The following is a 27,217-nucleotide window of genomic DNA, read 5'->3' on the forward strand; positions in this document are numbered from 1 at the left end:
TCCTCAGAGGTGGTATTCTTACGACGAATGCAGTTGATTTATTTCAGGTTCTTAAGTGCCTGGAAGAATGTAAACATTTAAAAGGGCGATCATTATTGAGGTTGTAGATATACAGTACCCCGTGACTTCCTATTTGTGCTGTAGCTTTGTCATGAAGCAGGACACCTAAGGAACGGTTTTCAAGTTGGTTTGCCCCCTTCTGGGTTCTGAATGCCAATGTCTTGTAATTAGGCTTCACCCTAGGACTTGGCGAGCTGAGAGTGCTGCGGCCCTGACAAGCATGGAAGGAAGGATTGCCTCTCTAGTTTTCCCCAGCAAGGCATCCTCAGTGGTGTTGGTGAAAGCTGCCCTGTAGGCGTAGTCGGTGTTAGGTTTGTATAGGAGGGGTACCCCACAGACTACTGGGTTCTGAAGTCTCTGAGGAGCCCTAGCAGAGAGTTTCAGAGCCAGCATGTGGCATGTAATGGAGGCTAGATCTGTGCCAGCTGGGTCAGTGGGGAGGCCTGAGACAGACAGAGGGGAGAAAGTGACTGTGGGAGAGCATCCGATGGGAACAAGCTCTAAGGGTCAACAAAAGAAAATTCTTAAGGCCTATCTATTTTAGGCAGCTTTTTAGAAATGATAAAGGCTGTGTTATGCAACCATTCACTTTGCAATCTGTCAAATCATATTAAACCAGAATTCCTGGACTGTAGCCATCTCAAGCAATATTGAGTGCATCAAAAATTTGATATGTTGGAATGGGCACTGACATTGGATCGTAATTCTAGTTCTACCAGTAACTGGGTGTCTGGGAGCAAGGCGTGCCTTCACTGGCATCCTCCTTATGTAAAACAAAACACTAGATCTCTTTGTCTCATTTGGTTTTGTTTCAGTGGTGAGTGGCTTTGGGGTGTTGAAGGCATGCTGCTGCTCTCCCACTTTGGTGGCTCTATCATGCTTTTGGGTCAGGGAAGCATTTGGATGCTTTTGCAGAATGTGGAGGGAAGCGAATGAGAAGTATTCTGGAGGAAATGTGCCCTTCATGGCTACTGACCCTGTCCTTTGGTGTGTGAAGGCACCAGTGCAGTGATCCCAGAGTGGTGTGTGTGTGTCTGGAGGTGGCAAAATGTGAGTCCAACTTGGCCTAGGTTTTAGTGGCACTTTGTCCAGAGTATTAGTTGATGATTGCTGTCCTTCCTTTACTGTCAAGCCACATTAAGGTGGCCTAAAACCATTTCTAATAAAAATCACCCTTTGGGATATTCGTTTGTATACGAAGTTTTCCCTACAGTTTTTAGTTTTCTGAATAAGCCTGGGGCTCTTTAACAGTTCCAATCTCTATTTCCCCTTCTCCCCTCCCCTACAAGCTAGACTGATTACCAACCTCGAGCCATCTGCTGCTAAATTTAAGGTGATTTGTCAGCCTGCTGCTGCATTTGCCCCCTGAAAAGGAATCACCTTCTGTCCGACTTGCCCTGTTTATGGGGGAGGTGGTGAGGAGGGGGTTCTAAGCTTGTAACGGGACGACAGAGGGATGAGGGACTGCTGCAGACATGTTGGTCAGCATGGTCAACAGTATAGGTCATTGCTACCCATTAGAACTGTGTGTGATGTTGGAAACTTCTGTGTCTGTGCTGTCCTATATAGTAGCCACTAGCTACCTGTGATGCTTGAACTTTTGGAGCTTTGCTGTTGTGATTAAGAGACTTTTTTTTTTTTTTTTTTTTGAGTCAGGGTTTCACTTTGTTGCCCAGGCTGCTGGAGTGCAGTGGTGCGATCTTTGCTAATTGTAACCTCCACCTCCCAGGTTCAAGCAATTCTCAAGCCTCATCCTCCCAAGTAGCGGGGGTTACAGGCACCCACCATCACGACTGGCTAATTTTTGTATTTTTAGTAGAGATGGGGTTTCACCATGTTGGCCAGACTGGTCTCGAACTCCTGACCTGAAGTGATTTGCCAGCCTCTGCCTCCCAAAGTGCTGGGATTGTAGGCGTGAGCCACCATGCCTGGCCAAGAGACTGAATTTTGTATTTGATTTAGTTAATGTAAAATTAAAAAGCCATGCGTGGATAGAGGCTATCAGTAGTGCAGCCATAGAGACAGGATACGCATGAAATGGTGGTGAAATTCTTCCTGTGTATCCCTGTGCTGTGTTCTTGCTTTTGGCAGGAAGTCTTTCTGGGTATTCTTTCAGCTATCCTCATGGTGTGTTATGTAGACAATTCTGACAAAGTTAAAAAAAAAATTGATATTTTACTCAAATGCCTTTTAGTCTTTTGGGCAATGTTAGAATATGTTTGCCCATGGTATCTGTGCCACTATATTGAGAAGATAATAAACTACAGCCTAGCAATTTATTGCTGAGTTCAAAATTATCTTTGTCTACCTTTGTCATTTACCTTATGTAGGTTTTCCCTTAGCTCCACGTAAATAATGTTGGTAGCTCCATCTCATTTCCATCATTAATTCTCTTGTGATTGACTCTACTTCTGTGCTGTTGACACAGCCAGTTTCCCTGTGATACCATGTAAATTTTAAAATTGCCTTTCACCATATTACTAAAGAAAGTCATCTGAATTGTGGAAAAATTCAAGATTTCAGAAAACTGTAAAAGATTGCCACTGGAGAGAATACCATAAATGATGTTCCATATTTATCGTTGCAGCACTTGGGTTATTTCTGGTCTTCTCCATGATGTATGAAGCTTTTAAGGAAAATGCCAGGAAGAATATACACGAAATTGTTAACAGTGATTACTGGTATATTGGGACTTGGATGATTTCACTGCGTAAATAAGAGGAGGAGGATTCTAGGTAGTTTTGACATTTATTTAAATGTTTAGTAACAGAATGAGGTTACGTTAGCAGGATATAAAAGGCACATATTTTGAGAAAGATGCAAAACTGCTTTAGTTACAGAAACAAAATCAGCCTCCAAACAAAAAAACAAAAACTGTAAAATTGTAATTAATAAAGGCCCAAGTATCTAGAAAACATCGTATGTCTAGATTTCTGCTTGTTAAATTCAGTGCTCGTGAAATTATATTTCATCTGAAAATCTGAAGATGAGGTCTTCTACTTCCCAGGAATTTCTCATTTTAATCAGTGAGTGCTGAGATCTCGTAATTTATTGTAAAGTATATGAGCTATTTCTAGTCTAATAATTTCAAACATAAAGAGAGTTCTTTGACACATTTGCCTTTCCCAGAGAATGTTGAATGTTAGGTGCATTGTACGTAGGGTGGGACTTCCCAGATAAGAGCACCTCAGGCTTACGCAGCCCTGGATTGGCCTTGAGACACAGCTTACTCTTTGACAGCATAAATGCAATGCAGCATTGGAGGGTTATTGAGATGAGCAAGGCGAATGCAGTGGCTCATGCTCATAATCCCAGCACTTTGTGCGGCTGGGGTGCCTCGGGAGGATCGCTTCAGGCCTGGGCAGCTTGGCGAAACACCATCTTCACAAAAAATATAAAAAATTAGCTGGGTGTGGTGGTGCCTACCTGTAGTACAGCTACTTGGGAGGTTGAGGTGGGAGGATTGGTTGAGCCCGGAAGGTCGACGCTGTAGTGAACCTAGATTGCGCTACTCGACTGCAGCCTGGGACACAGAGAAGACCCTGTCTCAAAGCAAAACAAAAGATGAGCAAGACTAAATCTTCTTCTTGAAGGAACATGACAGTTGGGTAAATGTTACCTTCGTACGTTTTGAAATTGTACTGGAATAACACCTGTCAAATGGAAAGAGGAGCAGGCGCTCTCTAGGCAGAGGAGAGAATAGTCAGAAAAGGGAACAGCATGTGCAAAGGCCTTGAAGCTCCAAGGGTCAAGTAGTGGAGAGAATGTGTCAGCTGCCGCACATGCAGGACTCAACCCAGCTACCCCAGCGGCTTCATGCAGTAATTCAGAACCAAAGCATTGCTAATCGGTCTATTGCATGGCCCAGGAAACCGACGTAGAATAATTCCTTTTTTTTTTTTTTTTTTGGGAAATGGACATAGAATTTAAACCAGTCAAAGAAGCGACAAAATAATTAAAACAAGCTACATAGAAATTTTTGCTTCTGTCATTAATTTGTTGTGTTAACCAACAAACTAATTATTAGAAGCAAATCGTTGCTTCTGTTATTGGTTTGTTAGTATTAATTTCTAGAAATTACTGGATTACAGATTTGTTAACCTCCATTTCCAGGTTGCTCTTTTGAAAGATTTTATCAGTTAATCACACTAGCAGCATATGAGAGTACTACTTTTGTCAGAGTCAGAAATTCGAAAAGGTGATTACTCACTCTTCAGTTTTGACCTATCAGCCCTTTGTTTCAATGCTTTCTTTGGGGGTGGTGGGGGCACGGAGTTTTTGCTCTTGTTGCCCAGGCTGGAGTGCAGTCTTGTGATCTCAGCTCACCGCAACCTCAGGGAGTCCTGAGTAGTTGGGACTACAGGTGTGCACCACTGTGCCCGGCTAATTTTTTGTATTTTTAGCAGAGATGGGATTTCGTCGTGTTAGCCAGGATGGTCTCGATCTGCTGACCTTGTGATCCACCCGCCTCAGCCTCTCAAAGTGCTGGGATTACAGGTGTGAGCCATCATGCTTGGCCTAATTTTGTGTTTTTAGTAGAGATGGGATTTCTTCGTGTTGGTCAGACTGGTCTCGAACTCCTGACCTCAGGTAATCTGCCCACATCGGCCTCCCAAAGTGCTGTGATTACAGGCATGAGCCACTGCTCTCAGCTCTGTCGCCAGGCTGGAGTGCAGTGGTGAGATCTCAGCTTACTGCAGTGTTTGTCTCTTGGGTGCAAGTGCTTCCCCTGCCTCAGCCTCCCGAGTAGCTGGGACTACAGGTGTGCACCACCATGCCTGGCTAATTTGTTGTACTTTAGTAGAGACAGGGTTTCATCATGTTGGCCAGGATGGTCCCAATCTCCTGACCTTGTGACCTGCCTGCCTTGGCCTCCCTAAGTGCTGGGATTACAGGCGTGAGCCACCGCAGGTGTCCTCAGTGCTTTTAATATACAGTTTTCCTTTCTTCACTATTCCTAAGTAGGTAAACAGCTTTTTTGTGATTCTGGTTCAATTTTACTTTATACTATTGAGTAATGTTTTCAAAATATTCTGAAAAAGGTTGATCATCTTGTTTGACTTGGCATTATTTCTGTGTTCACCTTTTAAAATTCATTAACCGGATCACCTTCAAATATGTTAAGTACATTTTATTATGTATTTCTTTTTCCAGCCAAAAAGCCAACAATATATATTGAACCAAAATTTGAGTGTTTTATTACCATGAATGCATGTAGGTAGCCCTGTATGTTTACTGTGTAACACAAACCCTTTTACTTGTGTAATTAATGCCTCCAACACCAGTGTTGTCCTTATTTCCGTTTAACAGGTGAGGAAACTGAGGCAGAGAGAAGTCATATGATTTTTCTTAATCATTCTTAATCATAGCTGTGTGTGCTATGATCCACTAAGGTTTTTAGTGCAAGGTGTTTATCAAATAAGTCAGTATTTTTTAATTTAAAAAATTCATGTAGAATACAGTAGTCCGCCCATATCCATGGATGATACATTTCAATACCCTCCGTGTATGCCTGAAACTGTCGCTATTACCAAACCCTATATATACTGTGTTTTTTGCTTATACATAAATACTGTACAGTGCAGATCATTCACGTCCTGGGCAGGATAGTTCAAGGTTTCAGCATGCTACACAAAATGGTGTGCAATTTAAAAGTTATGAATTGTTTATTTTGGGGATTTTTAAATTTAATATTCTCCGACCTTGGTTGACCATGGCTGACTGAAACCTTGGAAATCTAAAATCCGGATAAGGAGGGCTACAGTGTTGTCTTTTTTGATAGCTTCTGAATTGGAACAACTACTTTAATTGTGGCCTTAACAACCCAGTTAGTTTCACGAGTTTGCATACCATCACCCAGTCCGGGTCACCCTACTACGTTCTTGTAATTATTGGTATTATTTTATAATTGTACGGTGTGGCCTTGTTGACATGTTAGCTATCGGGTCAGCCACTTGCATTACAAAGTTCAGCATTGTTGGTGTTTCAGGAATTACCAAGCCTTCTTGGAAAGCATTCAAGCCAGACTCTGTGTGTACCTAATTCTGGTTGGTATAGTGCCAGTGTATTAACTTTTATTTAAATAAAATTCCAACAGGTAACATTTATTATTACTATACTGCTGCCACAGAGTGCCCACACTTTAATGATGTTTTTGAAAGTCAAATATTAGCACAGTAGATCACCTTTCTGCATTAATTTTTATCACACCCTATGTGATATGGTCAATACTACGTAATTTCATCCATATAACACAGAAATATCATTACAAATACATGGCTAATGCTGTATGATCATTACAATTCTATATTATGTGAAATTCTCTGGTGCCATAACCTTGTACTCTCTTCTATCATACGACAATCCACACCACCCTACCCCTCCTTTGCGATTAGTAGTTTTGGGGAAATTATTAATTGCGTGGTACTGAAATACCAAGGCACCAACTGGGGTTGGTCCTGGGGTTGAGGTGATAATTAGGTGGATGGCAGCCGTGAACCTGGGTGTCTGCATAGAATTACTGTGAATATGAGATCCCATCTGAAAATTCTGACTTCTCCTGAATTAGAGTTAGTAGAGTTCCTTGGTCTCTCTTGTGACATGTTATAGAAGGTCTTTAAACATTTTGAGATTCCAGTGGTAACATTACTGGTGCAAAATCAAAAGTTGACACCTGCTTTGGAAACTGATTTACCATTCAACTTGTAAATTTGAACATTTGCATATCCAAGGATATCTACCACTTCCAGTCCCAAATATTATCTAAGAGAAACTCTAGTGCATGATTTCCAGGAGACTTGCAGAGAGGAATTGCAACATGGTTCATGATAGCAATAAACTAGAAGCGCCTTAGATGCCCTTGGACATGAGAATCATGGTGGAATACCCACCATTCATCAGTTGTGTAGTATTATAAATACTCCATTGTGTAATAATGAAAATGGATAGGCAAGCGATATAATAAGCAAGGCCGCGGATGGATCTTAGTAACTTGATGTTGAGTTGGAAAAAACCCAATTCCCATTGGAACCTGTTTTGTAAAGTTTATAATCAAATGCAGTGAAACAAAATGCTATTTATCTATGTTTATGTTACAATATTAAAAAGTTAGCACATAGGCAAGGCTTTAGGTTATGTTTGAGTAGTTTGGTTTGGCTGCGGGTTCAGATATTCTTTATATTCTTAAAAATTAAAGTGGATTGATTATTCAGAGGACTTTCGTTTAAGATTTATGACTTGCTCTGATATTTCACTATTGAAACTTAGATGGTGGTGCCTTCATCCTATTAATGAACGTGGATGGAGCAAAGAAAAGTTCTTCCCCAGTCTTTCCGCCCTCTCCTCTGTCTTTAAATATTGTAAGTTGTGTTGTTATTCCTAAATTGAACCCATTTCTTAGTGTTATTCTTGGTCTTCCAGAGGATGCTGTGAGTCTAATATGGTAGTTTGCATGTTTCTTCTTTAGTAGGGGACCAACATTTCATGTAAACAGTCTAAAACTTATGGCTATTTACAGCGGAGAGTTTTGTTAAGTCTCCTTCCTGGCCTGACAGACACAGGACTGACTCGCATGTACTGTGTTTTAGGAAATATTGCCTGCATGATCAGGAAGTAATGACGACGGTCAGGCTTTTTTTATTTCTTAAAATTTAAATACCCGTTTCTCTTTAGTTGACTAGAAGAGGAGGAAGCAGTGGAGATAGGAAAGGGGCAGATAGTGTTTTATTAGTGCTGATGCCTGTGTGCACTCTGAGTGTTTGAGTGACAGAACTGGGGGTGTTCAGGAAAACCACTAATCATACGTGATTCTGAAACTTCATTTCTGGCCAACTGTTTATGTCTCGGCGTTTCTACTTTTCTTACCAACCTTGCTGAGAATTAGCATAATCAGAATATCTGCCTCAGGTCTTCTTTCCAATTCTCTGCTTTGGGTGCTGTTGATCATTGAAGCAGCCAAAAGACATGTCCCAGTAGAAGGAAGAGGAAAAAGGCCAAATAGTCATCCCCTGAATGTCCTTTAATTGACTCTGTATGACTTACGCTGTAGTGGGGTGCATTCCAAACACTTGTTCACTGTTAACAGGAACGTGCTGCACTGTAGAGCACTAAATAAGGGTCTGCTCTGGGGGCTCACCCTGGCAACCATTGGAGAGCAACTCTTCTCCAGCTTTCTATGTTCTGTAGGGAATTGTATATTGAGGTTACCCCACCCCTTCTTCCCCAGTGCCACTGGGTTCTCGGATAGCCTCCTGTCTGTTGAGACATAGGAGCTACCTCTGTGACCTTTGCTAAGAGACAAACTTGTTTTTAGACACAGTTTCATCATCTATGAAGTGGGGGAATTGTAGTAGAGTATCTCTGAGGCCCTATGTATAATTATGATTTTAAAGTGGTGGATATCAACTAGACACTAAGGAGGACCATCATCTACCTTCCTGATGTCTGTGTGTGTGTGTGTGTGTGTGTGTGTGTGTGTGTGTTTATGTATATGTATATATATATTTATGTTTATATATTTTTGATGTAAGAAGTTGTGGCATGTTCATGAGCTTTAATTATTTAGGAAACAAGAGTTGGCCATTGTGGAGAGAATACCCGCTAGCCTGGGTGACTTCACTCCTGAGCAAAGTTGACATCTACCTTCAGGGTTTTTGTGAGGTATAAATAAGTTACTGTGTGTGAAGTATTAGAACCCAGAAGGGCCTCGTTAGATGGTTCAACAACTAGGAAAGAAGAAACTGAAAGTATTAGTAAGGCATGTTTCCATTTCCTCTGGATGCATCTGAGGAAAACTTCCAGTGCCATGTGGACTTGGCCACCATCTTCCTCCCCTTGGAAGGGCATGAAGAGAAGCGTGTGGTAGTGTTGAGAGCATGTGTTTTGGACATTATCATTGCTGGTTGAAGTTCAAAGAAAGGCTTCAAGAGAATTGACTTTAAAAATCAAAAAGCTATAACATATGAAAGGAGATGTGTACTCCAGTTGTCTGAGGCCAGGGAGCTGGCCAGCCCTCAGCTGGACTCCTGCCTTTTTCACCCCTCCCAGCAGCTGCCAGACCACAGAGCCAGTTCTGTGAAAGATCCTCAAGAAACAATGAGAGAAAACAGCTTCTGTTTGATTAGATTAGATCAATTTATGTGCCTCGGGGAGGGGCCTGCGCAGGGCAGGGGGAGGGGTGCCCCTGTGTTGTTGGTGGGGGCAGCGGTGGCCCATGCGGTCACTTCATAAGTAATGAGGCTCCGTGGAAGCTGGAATCAGAGTAAGGGGGAGGGCGGGCTGGAGGAGGAGCATGTGGAAAGAGATTTCTGCAGTCTGTCTGGAGAGCTGCCCAGGTTTCCCAGCCAAAAAAACAAATAAAAATAAATAAAAGGCAAGTGCTGAATGACACAGATTATGATATTAAAAAGGGATGCCATTGAAACTGCGCCCTGGAGTCCGCTGTCTGTGGGGGTGGGGTGTGCTTGGCAATGGGGTGGGGGCATCTGACAGGCTGGGGACACAAAAGTGTGCACAATTAAACTGTGAATGTCCCCCTCCCCCCCATATGTCAGAAATTCTATACTTCGGATTTGTCTGCATTGCAGGTTGGGGAAATGGCAGGATGAAAAGCTAGTGGCTCTTTTCCTTTTTCTCATTTTAATTTATCAGGGTGGGGGGAGCCAGCCGGAGACCCCTCCTCTTTGGTGTTCGATTCCCTCCCTTGCACATAAATAACCTTCTCTCCTGGCTGCCTCCCCTCCCCCTCGGCCCCATTGCTGTTCTGGCCGTCCTATTGCCGCGCGGAATCTGCACTGCCGCTTGCTTATTACGTACAGGGGAGGATTGTTGACAAGTGCTCCGGAGCCTGCCTCACTGCGCTCTTCCTCCCTCCCTCCCTCTGTCCTTCTTCCTCTCTGTCTCTCTGCAATGATCCGGCTCTGAGGATGGCTGCTCCACGGGTCTGTCAGGTGCAGTTTTTGGTGGCTTATCTTGAGGAACCTGGGATAGAAGGTCTGTTCCTATAAATAAAAGACAAACCAAATAGCTCTAGATTTGTTTCAGGCTGGTATGGCTTTTGTTGGAGAAATAGGCCTTTGTGGGTTTCCCTGCTGGGGTCCTGATTAAATCCATTGTGGATGGCAAGGTGCTATATATATATATATATATATATATATGAGAGACTATGTAAAAAGTGTTGCGATTTGCTTAATATTAATATTCTTTTAGCTTTGATATCCTCCCTAGGGGCAATGGTGGCTCCTGCAAAGGCACTGTGGAAATTTACAAGAGAGAATTAATGTCGCTCTTAAAGCATTAAGCTCTGTTGACCATTTTGGCCAAAGCTGCAGTTTCAGTCAGGCTTGTATGACTTTAGACATTTCTCTGGAGACTGAATGCCATCCAGCTATAGCTGGTCCCTTTTATTTTATTACCAATTTATCTGATCATTTCCCAGCATTTAAAAATAAATGTTTGATTAAAGTTAATTAGTTCATCCTCACCATAGTTCTGGTTTCCTTCATAAACAGCATGTTTGCTTTCATTTCCGTTAATCCTTTCTTTTTCTACCTCCATCACCTTTCCTTGAAAGATGGAGGAAACTGAGGCATGCAGATAGATCCTGAGACCTGAAGTGGTTCTGGATTGAGACCTAAAAGCTTTAAACTTCGAGTGCTCTTGATTCTTCTCCCGAATTTCATGCATTAATTCATGTCTGTATTACTGTCTGTAAACACAGATGAATTTGAGGAACCTTCAATGTTTGGTGCCTCAAATCTTAGCAGATTCCATGGCCACATTCCTATAGTGCTGCTTTCTGTACTGCTTCCATTCATTATATTTCAGTAGTGGAAAGAATGCTGCTCTGGGAGGCAGTAGGCCTTTCTGAAGTTATTTGTTGTCAGCAGGTTTTTTTTTTTTTTTTTTAACTTTGAATGGACTACTTAATCCTCTCTGAATATATTCATTTGAAAAGTAGGAGGGCAGTTGATTTCTTGATATGTGAGTGAGGTAATAAGGGAAACAGGGGAACTACTGTCCCTCCTAGTCATGCTACAAAGAAAACAGAACTTAGAACTTCCAAGAGATTGCTTTTATCCTAGGGAATGAAGGCAGCCCAGAGAGGTTTCAGGGCAAAGGGTGTGGCTGTTTATTTATCTACAAATTATGGTGTCAGTCAGGACACAAAGTTTGTGGAGCTTTGCCCATTTATCATTACAGATTAGTACACAAACCGATAACTTTATGGCACTTGTCGATTGAGTTAAAGCAGCAGCTTTGCCTGTCTTTGGAGAGCCTGGCTCAAATTGGATACCTGGTTTCTTTTGGTACCTTACATTTGTGGGGTAAAGATGATAGGAAGCTTTAGAGACCTAAGTACATACACACTTGTAATTACTTGAAGGTAGAAGAATATCGTTAGCTATCTGTGAACATGCTGTGTTCATGGACATCTCCCTTTGAGAAGTGCAAATTCTGTGAGATGAGAAATCAAATTTGGGCCTGTTAGTTTATCTGAACACAAGACTTTCCACATGTTGGGCTCATTTATCTGTCTTAGAAAAAATCTCAAAAAAAAATGCCCTTGTGTTTCCGTCTCCTTCATGTGACGGAGTTCCCTTGCTCTGCAGTGATGCCATTGTTCTGCCGCTCATGGTTACACATCAGCCTAAGCCCACTGTCGCCTTGAGTCAGTTTTCTTCTGTAGGCAGCTTTTGACCTTGGAGGTGGTCAGTTCTGGGTCCTCTGTGGTGTGGAATTCTTTTCATGAGCTGATAGAAGCTCGAGTTACATATCCTAGGGGATTCCAGGGATTTATATTTTGGTGGGTATTTATAACTGGGTTGTCTGGTGGGTGTGTGTTTGACTGGGTTGTCAGTGTAAAATTAAAAGGGTGTTGAGATGAAGTGTGGACCCAGAGCAGTTACGGCCTGGGATAGAGTAGTCATGGGATTGGACACAAAACTAGAACTGCTGATTGTAGAGCATCGTGCGTGTTTATAATTCAGTCATTATTATTATTCTAGGTACTGTACTTGTTCTGATTGTTATAAAGGTCATATTAAGGATGAAGAAGGAGTGAAGAGGGGAAGAGAGTGGGGAGGATGAGCCCTTGCCCCAAAGAAGTAACAGGGAGTTGTGCCAAAATGAGCAGTACAATTATGTTCACAGTGGTGATCATCAGAGTTTAAATAGCTTCTGGTCTGTTTGGGAAATCTTTCATGAAGATCACGGCTCTTTGTTTTTGTGAGAGGTTTTGTGTTGAATAAAGTTAAACTGTCAGCCTTGTTGTCTATTTTTATTTACTTTTGTTGGAGCCTTTCAGTGAGCAGTGTTTTCTGTCCCCCTGGGATTGTTGGTTAGGATGTACGAAGGGGAGATCTTTTGTCTTTTGGTGGTTCTTACTCATTTGGGGTCTAGATAGCCAGAATGGGGCCCATTCTAGTAGTAGCAGTGTTCTGCTTACCTCTTCCTCTGAGGAAATAGGAGATGTCTGCTGGGTTTGTTCCTTTGTAGCTCAAGGCGTTTATTGCCTTCTGGGGCCCAGGGTTCTATCTTAAAGAGTCATTTACATGGTTCTGAAATAGGAAAAAAAGGATAGAGTCAGACATCTTCCTTATCTACCCAGTGACCCAACTTTTCCATGTTAATAATGAGCACTGTGTCAGGTCTTAGTATCTAATGCTTTCTCAAAAAATTGTGCATGCAAAAGAGGTGTAGATTGTTGAAGGTGTGTCGTGGGGGCGGATTCTGGTGGTGGTGAGAGAGCTCTTGTGAGATTGTTGATTTACAAATCAGTATTTACATCTGTTTTTGCAGGGGTTAAATGTAACAAAAATATGTCCCCCGCGTCCGCCTATTCATCCTCCCCATTCCTGCCTCGAAATCTTGGGACTGTTTTAAGTAGTGATGGGTGGGGGTGTTTTTGGATTGTCTTTTCTTGACCGGAATGGGAAATCTCCATAGCTGATTTGACAGTAGACAAAGGGGAGCCCTAGTCGGCTCAGGGGCTGGTCTCATAAGGGAAAGGGATAATTATTTTCCATAAGCCGAGGTATGAAACCACTTTCATTTGTGCCTCGTTGACCACAAGTGTGCCACCGACATCCTGCCTCATGACTTGGCATTTGTTCTCAGTCACACCAGTGTGTTGATCTGGTGAGCATGTCAGTGGACAAGCCTGGGCTGTGCTCTGCAGACCCTGTGCCCTGCTCGCCCCTCTCCCTGGAGCTCTGTGCTCCATTGGAAGCTTCACATGCTGACCTGCATGTGTACAGTGATGGGCAAACTCCATGTTCATATTGACCATGCCAAGCAGGCCCAAAGCCAAATCTGCCCTGGCATCGGAATGCCTACCCTGCTTAAAAAGCAATTCATTTTTTTTTCTCTTTGTAAAACTTGAGTGAACATAACATTTATTTTTCACTATCAGTGGCAGCAAACCATGCATTCTGATGACCTCAGAGAGGGCCCTACCTCAGCCATGGGGGCTGCTTTTATAATTCTTCTGTCATCTTAAATTGCACACACACACACACACACACACAGAGAAATTGCTGCTGAAAATGAAAGCTCTCTTTGGATGCTTGACTGTTTGATATGTAATGTGATAACCTTGTCTCACAGTGACAGGGTGACAGACGGCATTGGCTCTATAATACAGAATTACCTTTTGTGCATCTTTTCTACAACAAAGCTAAATACATTGACTCACCCTAATATGCTAATGACTTTGGTGTGCTCCAGATGTTTTAGAAGCCCTGGAACAGCCTCAAAGCTCTCCTTGTTTTTCCTTTCTTTTTAACCCTTCTTTTGGCATTGCTTTTGTGGAATAGAGCCATTGGCTTTTCCTTTAGTTTTCTATTGTCATGTATGTGTAGCTAATGAGAGAGGACCGGTAAAACTTCTTTGTGTCTAAAACATCATAAAATGATACAGACTACATGCTCTAGTCCCTTTTTTTTTTCCAGACATTAGAAAAGAGTTGTCTTCTGTCCATACATTTGTGTTCTGAAATCTGTTGTTCTCATCGGTTGCTTTAGAAGTTCCTTCAGCTAAAGGAATCTTTGGCCTAATTTGTGTTTCAATTTTCCCAATGCCCATCATATAAGGCAAGAGGGAGATAGCCATACACTAGTATCTCCAGTTACCAAGAACAACAGGAATTCCTATTCCATTTTGATGCTCCTGTTCCAGACTCAGAAAGAAGCCTGTTTTGTTGCATTGTTTTGTGCGGTCTTTTCATTTATTGCTAATTTGGGAGATGGGGTGAAGAGCTCCTGAATGTGCAGAGCTGCTGATGGCAGGGTCCTGTTGTGTTCAGTTTCTTTAGAGTTCTCAGCTGCACAAATGGACACTGCCTTGTGGCTAAATGGTCTTGGATCCCAGACGCACTTCTCCCGTCAGCTGATGGTGACTAGCTGAGGTTGCAGGCACAGTAACCAAGCTGCCTTTTACTGCAATGATTTACAATTTTCAGCTCATATTTATTGCTTTTGTGAAAGACAATAGACATGGTTTAATTTAAGTTCAACCTACTGAATATTAATAGAGGAGAACAAATGCTAATGGGATAGACTGACTCTTTGGGCCATTCATTCAATTTCCTCTGTTTAACCTCCTCTCCCCAACAAAGGTTTGTGTTGGTCGGGGTGGGGGAGGGGGTTGGAAAAATAAAAACGGTTTGTGTGTGTGAAGGAGGGGATGCCATTTCATTATTTCTCGTTGACTAAAAATAATAATTTTAACAATTGGTGGCAGGGCTTTGTTAGGAGAGAGAAAAGGCAGTACATTAGCTTGGCTAATGTTATAATAATGGCTCTGTTGCCCTGTGGCATCATATTCCATCTTGCTGACCTGGCCCTCCTGGATTGGGCAGGCTGTATGATTGGGCTTAAAACATTCAAAATGAAATGTGGTAGCCAGTACAGTGGAGATTGGTCGCCAGCGGGGGGGTTAGATAAAGAAAAAGCCCAGGTTTATTCAACCATGTAGGCTGTCTGACTATTAATAAATGTAAATGTTTTCTGGGCTGATATATACAGAATGGAAGTACTGACATTGAAAAAGTTGATCACGTGCAGAATACAGTCAGTCTTGTGCCTTCGTAAGGACCAGTAAAATCTATGGTCCTGGGCAGGCACAGTGGCTCACGTCTGTAATCCTAGCACTTTGGGAGGCTGAGGCAGTTGTATCACAAGGTCAAGAGATCAAGACCGTACTGGCCAACATGGTGAAACCCCGTCTCTACTAAAATTACAAAAATTAGCTGAGCTTGGTAGCGAATGCCTATAGTCCCAGGAGGCTGAGGCAGGAGCATTGCTTGAACCTGGGAGGCGGAGGTTGCAGTGAGCCAAGATTGTGCCACTGCGCTCCAGCCTCATGACAGAGCGAGACTCTGTCTCAAGATGGGGGGAGAGGGGAGCCTATGGCCCTTTAATTTGTATAAAGGCAGTTCCTTATGTATGGGCCTCATTTTATGAATCTGGAACGTGAATGTGATTCTCTTCTAGTTCAGGTACTTATTGCAATCCTCAGAATGGTGGAAAACTTGGAGTTCTCGGAAGATTTAGTTAGATAAGGGCCTGGAACAATGGAGTCAGTACTTTGATTTCTTTTTGCTCAGTCATGCCTTATCAGAGTAGCCTTATCTGTTTTGCATTTTGCTCACATAAAATTGTTTAATATTTCTAGGTATTTTTTATGTGTAAAATCTCTTCATAAAATTACCCCTAATTTATACTTAAGCAATTGATTTGCAGGGTGAGAGGGTAGTTGGGGAGAACATTACACGTCTCTTTACATTTATGCTTCTTAGACATGCACATTTTTTCCAACCTGTTACTTTTTTGAGTCTCTATTTGTCACGTTGGCTGATTCTTGTAACTTTGTGACATTTTGCCGGCAAGTGTCTTTTTTTTTCTGCAAAATCATTGCTAAAAGGTACATGAGGCCATGTGCGGTTTTCACGCCTGTAATTCCAGCGCTTTGGGAGGTCGAAATGGGCGAGGATTACTTGAACCCAGGAGTTTGAGACCAGCTTGGCAACAAAGCAAGACCCCATGTATAAAAAAAAGAAAAAATTAGTGGGGCGTGGTGGTGCACACTTGTAGTCCCAGCCATTCGGGAGGCTGGCTTGAGCCTAGGAGGACTGCTTGAGCCCAGGAGGCTGAGGCTGTTGTGAGCATGTCACCGCACTCTAGCATGGGTGACAGAGCAAGACCTTGTCCCCCTGCACCCCCCCCCCCCCCAAAAACAAGTCCCCAGAGCAGCCAAAGCAGCATTAGTGTCACCTGGGAATGTGTTAGAATGGGGACACTTGGGGGGTGATTCGCATGCATGCTCAAGTTTGGGAATCACTTCTCTTTACAGTCACCCAGATTCATTTTGTCAGGAGGACAGAAGCAAAGCTGTCATCAAAAAGCTTAACTTTCTTACTTACTGATAAATCATTTGTTCAGTCATTCTTTCATGCATTCACCTCTTATTCAGCTAAGACTTCAGCTGCTGTTATGTACCAAAGGGTATAGGAACCCTTCCCAGTCTTCCTGAGCTGCTCCTAGTCCTTATTTAGTTCGTTTTTTATACCAATATAGCTCTTCTTCCTCCTTGTCCTCTTCATCCATCACCACTCCGTGTTTTTAGGCTTACTGCAAATCCCAACTTTCTTGTTCTTGTTTTGGTATTGCAAGCTTGCCGGCTGGCTCCATTGGCTCACTCATTATCCTCTCCATCACATTCTTTTTTTCACTTACTACTGAGTGATGCATATGTCTGTGTTTGTCTGTCTCTCCTAATTTTAGATTTTGATTAACCTGTATCCCCAGTGCCCTGGCATATAGTATTTGTTAAGTAAATTAATGGATAAATTCAGAATTGATCCCTTTTTTGCCTTCTGTGCTTTATTCTCCATTATGTTATTCCCACCTTGTGCTATTGAAAAAAGGAAACTTCAGGCCAGGTGCAGTAACTCATGCCTGTAATCCCAGCACTTTGGGAGGCTGAGGTGAGTGGATCCCTTGAGCCCAGGAGTTTGAGATCAGCCTGGGCAACATGGGGAAACCCCGTCTCTACAAAAAATACAAGGATTAGCTGGGCATGGTGGCATGTGTCTGCGGTCTCAGCTGAGGCAGGAGGATTTCTCCATCCCAGGAGGTCAAGGCTGCAGTAAGCTATGATTGTGCCACTGCCCTCTAGCCTGGGCAACAGAGCGAGACCCTATCTCAAAAGCAAAAAGAAAAATTTGAACTCAACCAAGACGATACATATTTACGATGTGCATCCTCTTTTTTTCCTTTTCAGTTTTACATCTGGTTCTTTAACCAGCATTTTTATTCTCAGTTTTCTCTATGGTAATTTATCCATCTTCTCTTTTTACAGATAAGATAAATATTATGTTCCTTGGCCAACTCTAATCTCAGTTAAATGTCGTCTGTATCCTAATTGGGTGGGGGGGAGGGATCCCCCACTCGCATAGTGACACTACTAATGTGCTCTGAGTGCTGATCAGTAAAGATATTATTTGAACTACATACGTAATTTTAGTTTCTGCAGTCACACTCAAAAGAAGTAGGTGAAATCAATGTTAATATATTTGATTTAATCTACTCCAAAACATTTCCACAATTAATATAACATTGTCAATGACATGTTACATTCTGATATTAAATTACAATTAAGTAAAATTAAAATTTATTTTCTTATCCACACTGGGCATATTTCAGGTGATCAGTAGCTGCACATGACTAGTGGCTACTGTAATGGAGAACATGGCTTCAATCTCTGAAACACTGGCCACGCTTTTATCCTTGGATTCTTAGGTTTCCATATAGTTGTCTCCTTTTGCCCTCACAGTGCAGACTCCCAGCATTTTCTTTGGGGGTTTTTGTATGTTTCTATTTCTGTATTGTAGTCACAACTCTTAAAGCCTCATTAGTCGAAGTGAATAACTGTGTGTTTTATTTTCAACCTCATGTTATCACTCATATTCTGAAATGATGTAAAAATAGATAACTGGGGAAGTGCAAGCAGAAACAAGCCAGGTCCCAGGGCTTTGTTGATGTGTACTATGTTCATTCAGAATGTTTATGTATTTTTTAATCAAATACATAGAACACTGTGTTCTACATAGTGTTTAGTATAACTAACAGAAGTCACTTTCTGAGATACTTCAGTCACAAAGACTTAATACAGAGAAATGAAGCTTGCATAAAATTGGTGGAAGGACTAGAAGAGCAAAAATCAAGGGGCCACTCTGTATTTTTGGCTTCAAGATCAAGCACCGTTAAACTGCAGATGCTGTGCTAGCGGTGCTGCTACTGCCCAGTTCTGGTTGCCTTCGAGAGTTGTGACTAGATAGTGGACAGCGGGTCTAGTCGCTGTGGACATGTCTATCAGTGGAAGCTTCTTGTTGACAGAACCTACATTGATGTAAGGGACTCTGAGGCTTTGTTATTCACCCATTTCCCTATAGTGTGACCTTACTGCTGGTTAGAATACTTCCATATCAGTTAGTACACAGCTGCTTTTTAGAGCCCCCAAGGGCCTGCAGCTTCTTTCCATATTTTGGTTACTAAAAGCACATCCATGAGCACCAAGACTCCCCTGCTTATCATCTGCTATCATAGAGAATCCTTATCCTTTGAGATGATCAAAGGCAAATCCGGTTACAATCTAATCTTATAGATGGCTATGAAGAAAAAAAGTGGAGTAGGATTTCTAGTTAATATCTAAGATGTAGCTACAAAGATAAGGATGCCTTTTCTTGTGTGGCAGGTACTGGTTCCTGCAGGCAATTCCAGAAAGGATTTCAGTATCTGTAGAGTCAATATTTACCTCTTCAAGAGTGACTAGTTTGATAACAGATACTCCTTTCTTCCTTTCAACCCTTTAGCTGCAAAAGATGTTTATGTACTCTTTAAAAACGAATCCTGAAGTATAGTATTACAATTCCAAATTTCTGCTCAAATTTCTTACTGTTGAAATTGTTTCCCTCTTAGGCATTTCACTCTCTTTAAAGGTCTCAAATAGAATGAGGTTTTGCTTTTTCTCTACCCATTCAAAAGGGATGTGTGCTTTCAAATTCTCTTCTATCCACATTCTTGACTGTCTTCATCAGCGTTGTGTAGGGTTAACTGTGGTAAAGTGCTGCCTCCTGATGTGATGTATTTAAGTGTTTGTCCCCTTTTCTCACCTGTAGGGCTCCTTGGTAATGACCAGTCTAAGGGATTAGGACCAGCATCAGAACAGTCAGAGAATGAAAAGGACGATGCATCCCAAGTGTCCTCCACTAGCAACGATGTTAGTTCTTCAGATTTTGAAGAAGGGCCGTCGAGGAAAAGGTTAGTACCCAAGGCTGAAAATATTGGTACCTTCAACCAGGGACTGCAAACTCAGGTGCCAGTTTTCACCACATGATAACGTGAGCCCATTCACCCACTCTCTTGATTTTCATAGAGGAGCCAGAATCATGAGGTTTCGTATCAAATGTCCTGCTTTCTAAGTATTGTCTAATAATTATAATAAAAAACGGAAAAAAGAGTGCTCTGGACTGACAGCACATGTTCCTGCTGGAACAGTTAGCCAAAGAGTTGCCAGCTTGTAATGCCTGTCTTAACTGTTCATTTTAATTGATTCTCAGCAGCAGTCATCTTGAGGAATATATATATTAGGTGATGTTTTGCCATTTCTGAAAAGAGATCTTTCTAAAAATTTGAAGAAGTAAATGTGGTGTTTCTGAGACGTTTTTTCCTTGTCAGGAAAGCTGAAATTACACTGTGTATTTTTAATCCCTTGCTGTTTTACCAAGTTCCAAGTTAGTAGCTGTGGAATTGGTGCTTAAAACTTAGAACAGCAGTTATTTTTATGTGGCTTTCCTAAATAAGCTTCAGATAGTTTGGTAAGGAAGTTGGCTTTAGTAGTTTGATAACAGTTTGTGGTTTCATGGTCAAACAGTGGCAGTGACATTTTATAATAATGATTTTACTTGGGTGTTTTTGAAACCCTTTGCCTAGTATCTACCCTACTTCATACCTGATATGTTATTTCCTTTTTTTCCCTGTTAGAATTTATATTTCCCTTTGTTCTCTTTATGTTTACCTGGATGACTAGCTTCCTGACTTCTTAGAATTTGTTCGTTTCGGGGATTGAAGGAAAAGAAAAAAAAAATCCCCCTTGTCAGTTCATCTCTGTTTACTCATTCTGGAGAATTTACTTTTTAGAAACAATCTACATGTATCTATCTAAAGAAGAACAAAATAGAGTGAAAAATTAAGAGAAAAGGACAAGATTAGCCATGTGTAGATATTTAAAATTCCTGTTTTCAGGACTGAAAGTTGAGATGCATAGCTCAAAGTCTTTATTTTCTCCATCATGAGGTGTCGTCTTTTAAATAGCCTTTTAAATACATTGAATCTGTATTCTTCTCTCATTTTCTCTTCATCCTCAGCACTTTGTCTTAGAAGATGTCATAAGATTCGTTATTAGTATAGTTAGGATCTTCCCGTGTACTGAGCTTTGTATGTCACTCCTTTAAAAAGAGTGTCTCAGTGATGAACCTGTTATATTACAGATATTCCATAACAAACATTCCCCTGTTCCAGTTTAAAGCATGAATTATCACAAGAGAGTGATTTTAAGGATGTGTAAAAAATTGTGTCAGTAAATATATTGGAATGTGTGATAATATTATCCATGCCTCCAACATGGGCATCTGGCATGCATCTGGCATCAACTTTCATCTCCATTTGGGGAGCAGAATTCTCTGAGTCTGGGCACTCACTCCTTTAGCTATGTGGCTGGCCATCACCCTCACTTCTGGCTGAGAGCTGGTCAGCATCCGGGTGCAGTGATTTGTGTTGTAGGCTTCATTCTTAAGGAGGAGGGACTCTTTGTCCCTAACTCACTGTGATTCTCTCAGAAGATAGTGTTGCTAGCTTTCTCTTTGTATGGGACCACAGTGTCATGTGGCACCTGAGCGCAAAGCAGTCATTTTTAACTGGAATTCTTTAAGGTAGTAGAAAAGAGGAACTCTTTTCAGAGTTAGCTGAAGGAAAACTTAGCCTTGGCAGATCGTTTTTAATTATTAATGTGTCAAGTATCTTACTGAATTAAGGATTCATTACAACCTACTAACTTGGTTCTGGTCTCATCAAGGTTTTATGTGGATTAAGGTTTGATAGGCTTGGGTAGATTTTGAGGATGGGCTGGGGCACTCTTGATTATAGGAGGAAGATTTTGTAGCCTTCAAATGTGTAGTGTCATTAGGGTATGCATTTCTTTTTTCGGTGGGTTGAGGGAGACAAGAGTCTCGCTCTGTCACCCAGGCTGGAGTGCAGTGGTGCAGTCTCAGCTCACTGCAATCTTTGCCTCTTGGGTTCAAGCAATTCTCATGCCTCAGCCTCCTGAGTAGCTGGGATTACAGGCACACACCACCATACCTGACTAATTCTTGTATTTTTAGTAGAGATGGGGTTTTGCCGTGTTGGCCAAGCTGGCCTTGAACTCCCAGCCTCAAGTGATCCACCCCACCTCCCAAAGTGCTGGGGTTATAGGCGTGAGTCACCACACCCAGCCAGGGCATGCATTTCTTGGGGTGTTGCAGGGTATGTAGCAAGCATAAAATGATAACTTAAAACTTAAGGTCTTAAGAACTCCTTTGTTTTGATCCTTCGTCAGTATTTAGTGGGTTGGGAATGAACCCTGCCTTCAAAAGCAGAGTAAATGACTTGGGACCTGAATTTCCAGAGCTTGGGTAGTATGCTGTTGAAACTGTAATATGTAATCTGTCTTCAACGCACATACAGAATGCCTTTTCTAATAGGTAATGGAATGTGCTGACTCTGAAGATGAGAAGTTGAGCCTAAAGTAACTACCTATAATGGTTAATTTTAAAATAGCCTTAGTGGATTGTTAAACAGATGCTGGTTTTTTTACTTGCGAGTTTTAAATTTCCAAAACATCATACATGGGAAGAGCTTGTGTTTTTTTTTTGTTTTGTTTTGTTTTTTTGAGACGGAGTTTCGCCTTTGTTGCCCAGGCTGGAGTGCAATGGTGCGATCTCGGCTCACCGCAACCTCCGCCTCCCGGGTTCAAGGGATTCTTCTGCCTCAGCCTTCCGAATAGCTGGGATTACAGGCATGCGCCACTATGCCCGGCTAATTTTGTAGTTTTAGTAGAGACAGGGTTTCTTCATGTTGGTCAGGCTGGTCTCCCTACTTCAGGTGACCCGCCCACCTCAGCCTCCCAAAGTGTTGGGATTACAGGTATGAGCCACTGTGCCCGGCAGGGAAGAGCTTTTAAGACTGACCATTTGCATTCTCTTTTGGTCTTTAGACTTTGTAGGAGAAAATACTGATTCCTAAAAATTCATATTGTTGTAGTTTGTTTCGTGTTGCTGTAACAGAATAGCTGAGACGGGGTAACTTTAGAAATACAGAAATTTATTGGCTTACATTTCTGGAGGCTTGGTATTCAAAGATTGAGGGGCTACATCTGGCGAGAGCTTTCTTGCTGCATTATAACTTGGCAAGAGAGCACAAGAAAGTGCTAAGCTCGGTTTTTGTTGTTTGTTTTTCTTTTTTAAGTTTAGTTTTTAAAGAGATGGGGTCTGGCTTTGTTACCCAGGCTGGAATGTAGTGGTGTGATCATGACTTACTGTGTTCTCTAAAGCCTGGGCTGAAGGGATCCTTGTGCCTCAGACTCCTGAGTAGCTGGGACTACAGTCAGTCACATGCCTCCATGCCTGTCTAAGCTTGCATTTATAACAAACCCACTCCCTAGATAGTGACATTATTCCGTTCACGAGGGCAGATCCCTCATGATGTAATCACTTCTTAAGATCTCACCCTCTCAGCACTGTTGGATTGGGGATTAGGTTTCCAACACATGAGCTTTGGGGGGCCACATTCAGATCATACTGCAGGGTCATAATTTATGTACGTGCTTTGGAAACAGCATTTTCGCTTTATTTTTTAGAATGATACGAATTGCTAGTTAGCTATTCTTGTAGATTTAATTACTCCTACTCTACACATCCTTTTATGTGCATGATTTTAGAATCATCAGCAAAAAAATATGCCTTTTGTCTACAGTAGGGTGATGGGGAAAGGGGAAGACTGAGAGGGATTGTATGTGCTTGACTTCCTTCTTATGGAAAATAAAAATCTATGGTGGAGACTGATGCCAGCCTCAGTTCCAACCTTATCTAGTCTGCTTCTCCAACCTGCACATTGAAGCAATTACATTTTTCTGATGATGCTAATAACATGTTTTAATTCTTCAGTTAAAACATCCATGTGTTTACTTAAGTGTTATTTTTCTGCAGAAAACCCCCAGAGTCAGATTTTGCTGTGTGTATTTACTGCCAGTGCCTTTACTTGACACTGGGGATCTTTTTAGCTACAGAAACCAGTGGAGTCCAGAGTTCTTGAGGGTTTTGGAGTTTTCTCAAATTTCTCATTCTCTTCCTCAGAGTTTTTCTTTATGGAGGCAACTACAACAACAACAAAACTCAAAACCAAAACTGGTATATTTTTACCTAGCCATTGAAAGGTCATCTGAGATGCCTCTTAACAAAAGGAAAAGCCAGTCCGCCTTCAGAATCTCTCTGCTGTGTTCACGGAAAGGGCAGCCCGAGAAAAGATGAGTGGAGATTCTGTGCTGGTGGGACCCTGAAGGCTGAGTCTTGTTTTTAGTTCTAGATGTTGTTTTTCTTTTTCTTTTGATCATTGTGGTGGGTGAGATTTTTTTTTTTAAATGATATATTTACATAGTTTATAACTTACATTGTTTAGAATGGAACCATTACAGAGACTTTCATCCTGTTCTGAATGTGAAGGTGGCCCTGCCTATCTCCTTTCTCATTTTGCCCTTTTATTCCACTCAGTTCTTCTTGTAAAGTGTGTGTTTGCCCCATCAGTCTCTCAGTATGTGTAGAAACCAGAATGGATGGATTTTGGTCATTTGGGTGTGGACTTGTGGTCAGAAACTCTTTGGAAGGATGGTTATGGAGGTGAGGATTATTTGTTTGAGGAATGAAATGATAATGTACAGTTAATTTGGTGATGGTATATTTTTAGATGCAAGTAAATACGAGATCTGAAATGTACAATTCAAAAGAGGTCATCTGAGTTGGCGACTAAAATAGCAAGATTAACTATTTTTATCTGTGGGTGAGTAGGGGGAAGAGGGTAGAAAAATTTCAAAAGAACAGTGGTTCTTAAGCGGGTTTTGTGGAGACTGTGGTGCAGCATAAGAGTATAGACTGGGGCCAGGCTGTGTGACTTCTCATTATATCTTGAACATTTACTTGTTGTGTTATATAATGCAACAGGTATTGTATCGTACCTGTTGGGCAGGTTATATAATATGTCTGGGCCTTAGTTCTCTCATCTGAAAGATGTGAATCACAATAGTAACTGCTTGATGGTGTTTTGTGACCTGAATAAATTAATTCTTGAAGAGAATTTTGGTGTATTGGTTGGGTGCAATGGCTCACACCTATAACCCCAGCACTTTGGGAGGCTGAGGCGGGCCGGCCACTTGAGTCCAGGAGTTGGAGAGACCCGCGTGGGCAATATGGCGAAACTCCATTTCTACCAAAAAATACAAAAAAAATTAGCTGGGCCTGTTGACATGAGCCTGTATGTAGTCCCAGTTACAGGAGGGTGAGATGAGAGGATCCTTTGAGTCTGGGAGATGGAGGTTGCAGTTAGCTGGGATCGTGCCATCACACTCCATCCTGGGGGACAGAGTCAGACTCTGTCTCAAAAAAAATTAAATAAGCGAATAAATAAATAAAAAATTCTCATGTATAAATGGTACTCTGTGTGTTAGATGTTAGTAGCCATTGTCAGTATATGTGACACATGAATTGCTACATGTGAGTATGCACATCCTTTCAAGACTTCTCTGACTTGTTTCAGAGGGTTTTTAATTTACACAAATGATGATTTATATCTTTCCTCTCTGTCAGCCCTACCACAGCCATCTGTAGGCAGATGGAAATGTATGGGTACTCCCTCTTTTGAAGTTATTGAGTCACGGGAAGGACCCTGTGGTGTATGTTGTAAATTTCCTCTGCCGAACTTGGTGCGACCTAGTATTTGCCTGAATGGAGCAGGCAAGAGTGGTGGGGTGAGGAGATTCCATCGTGGCTGCTCATGCATTAGTCATCGCTTCACCTTAGGGAGAGACCCAGAACCCTAGTGTTTAGTGTTGAGATCTCTTGTTAACTATATTCCTCTTTTTTTTTTTTTGGTAAGACAGTCTTGCTCTGTCGCCAGGCTGCAGTGCAGTGGCATGATCTCGTCTCACTGCACCCTCTGCCCTCCAGAGTTCAAGCGATTCTGCCTCAGCCTCCTGAGTAGGTGGGACTACAGGTGCATGCCACCACACTTGGCTAATTTTTGTATTTTTAGTAGAGATGGGGTTTCACCATGTTGGCCAGGATGGTCTCTATCTCCTAACCTCGTGATCGCCTGCCTCGTCCTCCCAGAGTTCTGGGATTACAGGCATGAGCCACTGTGCCCGGTCAACTATATTCTTTAGAAGGGTATATTGCTTTTTGTATACTAACAGACTTTAAAATAAAAACTCTTAAGAGTTTCTATTTAACTAGTACAGAAGTACCGACTCTGTCTCTGCAGGGATGTAACTTTTTTGTTAAACAAGGAGCTGCTGTATTTTAGTTAGGCTTTTGATCCTATAGGACTTAGTTTAAACACTGTTTGTCGTATTAGATTGAATTTTGAATGTAAAGAATTACTGGAAGTGTATGGATTTCATAACTCAGTGTACTCTGAGATATGACATGCCTCTGGATATGAAGACATGTTGAAAGTGGTGAGAATTCTCTCAGGTTTTTAACAGGTATGATATTCACAGCTACACTGTCTGCATGACTGTGTTCCTTATTCTTTTTGGTCTGAGTTACTTTGATGATATAAAATACTTTTATTTACTTCGAGTTTGAAAGGAAGATAAGCCCAAATGTATACGAATCTTCTTGATAGCATGCATGAATTGGGATTATTCAAAGTGAGCATCCTTAAGAATTAGAATTATATTAAATAAGTGCCTAGTTTTTACTCATTCCTGTATCAAAAATAAATTAGTATAATTTACTATTAAATGCAAAAAAGTGAGAGCAAAACAGTCAGCAAAGGGCTTAACATTTCTCTTAACCCTTGATTTATATTTAGAAGCTTCCACTGATCAGGTTATTTGGAGTTTATTTTGTTCTTACAACCTGGAGATATATTTTATAAATAAGAGAAGTACTAGTTTAATTTTCAGCTTTAGAGTTATCATGGGTGAAATGTACTCTCTACTACAGAAAGTAAAGAAAAATTGAGTAATAGATTATGATGTGGCAATTTTGAACACAAAAGATGTGGAAGTAAATATAAAGTGAATATGGGTAAATCTCGCCTATCTTCTGTTTCAAGTTATCTACGTAGTTGCCATTTTTGTTTCTAGTATCATTTGCATTTGCTTTTGCTTGAAGGATTTTAACATTTCTAACATTAGGTCTGCTGTTGATCATTCAGCTTTTGTATGTCTGGGAAGATCTTATTTCACCCACATTAAAAAAATGCTTTTATGGTAATTGTAGAATTACATGCAGTTATACAAAATACACCTTCATTTCTTATAGATATTTTTGCTGGGTATAAAATTTTAAGTTAATAGTCATTCACCATCAGTACTTCAGTGACACTGCCCCACTGTCCCAATGTGCATCATTTCTGATGAGAATCCTGTTGTCATTTTCATAGCTTTGTAGGAGCAATCATTTACCACAATTTTCTTTTGAATCCCTTACTGGTTTTAGGCAGTTTGATATGATGTGCCTTGGCAGTTTTTATTTCCAGAGCTTGAGATTCATTGAGTGTATTAGGTTTGTAGATTTCATTTACTATGGAAAAATTAGAGCCATTATTATTTCAAATATTTTCGTGTGCATTCGTCTCCCCTTTGGGGACTTAATTTTCATATATATTACTCTGAAGTTGTCCCATAGCTCGTGTGTTTTGTTCCTTTTTTGATCTGTATGTTTCATTTTAGTTAGTTTATACCCTAAATCTGCTGGTAAGACTATTGAATATATCTTTTATCTCAGACATTGTTATTATATTTTAGAAGTTACAGCTGGGCACGCCTGTAATCCTAGCACTTC

The 27,217-nt window shown here is 41.3% G+C and overlaps 1 protein-coding gene across 8 annotated transcripts in view; it reads left to right on the plus strand.

The window, feature by feature from the left end:
* The window catches only part of JARID2 (jumonji and AT-rich interaction domain containing 2), a 274,358-nt gene that overhangs the window by 144,472 nt on the left and 102,669 nt on the right, over nt 1-27,217 (plus strand). For 6 of the 8 annotated variants that reach the window (XM_055390668.2, XM_055390669.2, XM_019029679.4 and 3 more), the window contains one exon: nt 19,238-19,379. The exons of 1 other annotated variant lie outside the window; for it this stretch is intronic. In XM_055390668.2, the coding sequence (XP_055246643.1) occupies nt 19,238-19,379 (142 nt within the window). Of the gene's footprint in view, nt 1-9,720; nt 10,051-19,237; nt 19,380-27,217 lie in introns of those variants that run through there. One more of the 8 variants, XM_019029680.3, reaches the window with a different exon arrangement.

This window comes from Gorilla gorilla, chromosome 5, assembly GCF_029281585.2.
Source record: "Gorilla gorilla gorilla isolate KB3781 chromosome 5, NHGRI_mGorGor1-v2.1_pri, whole genome shotgun sequence".
Lineage (NCBI taxonomy): Eukaryota > Metazoa > Chordata > Mammalia > Primates > Hominidae > Gorilla > Gorilla gorilla.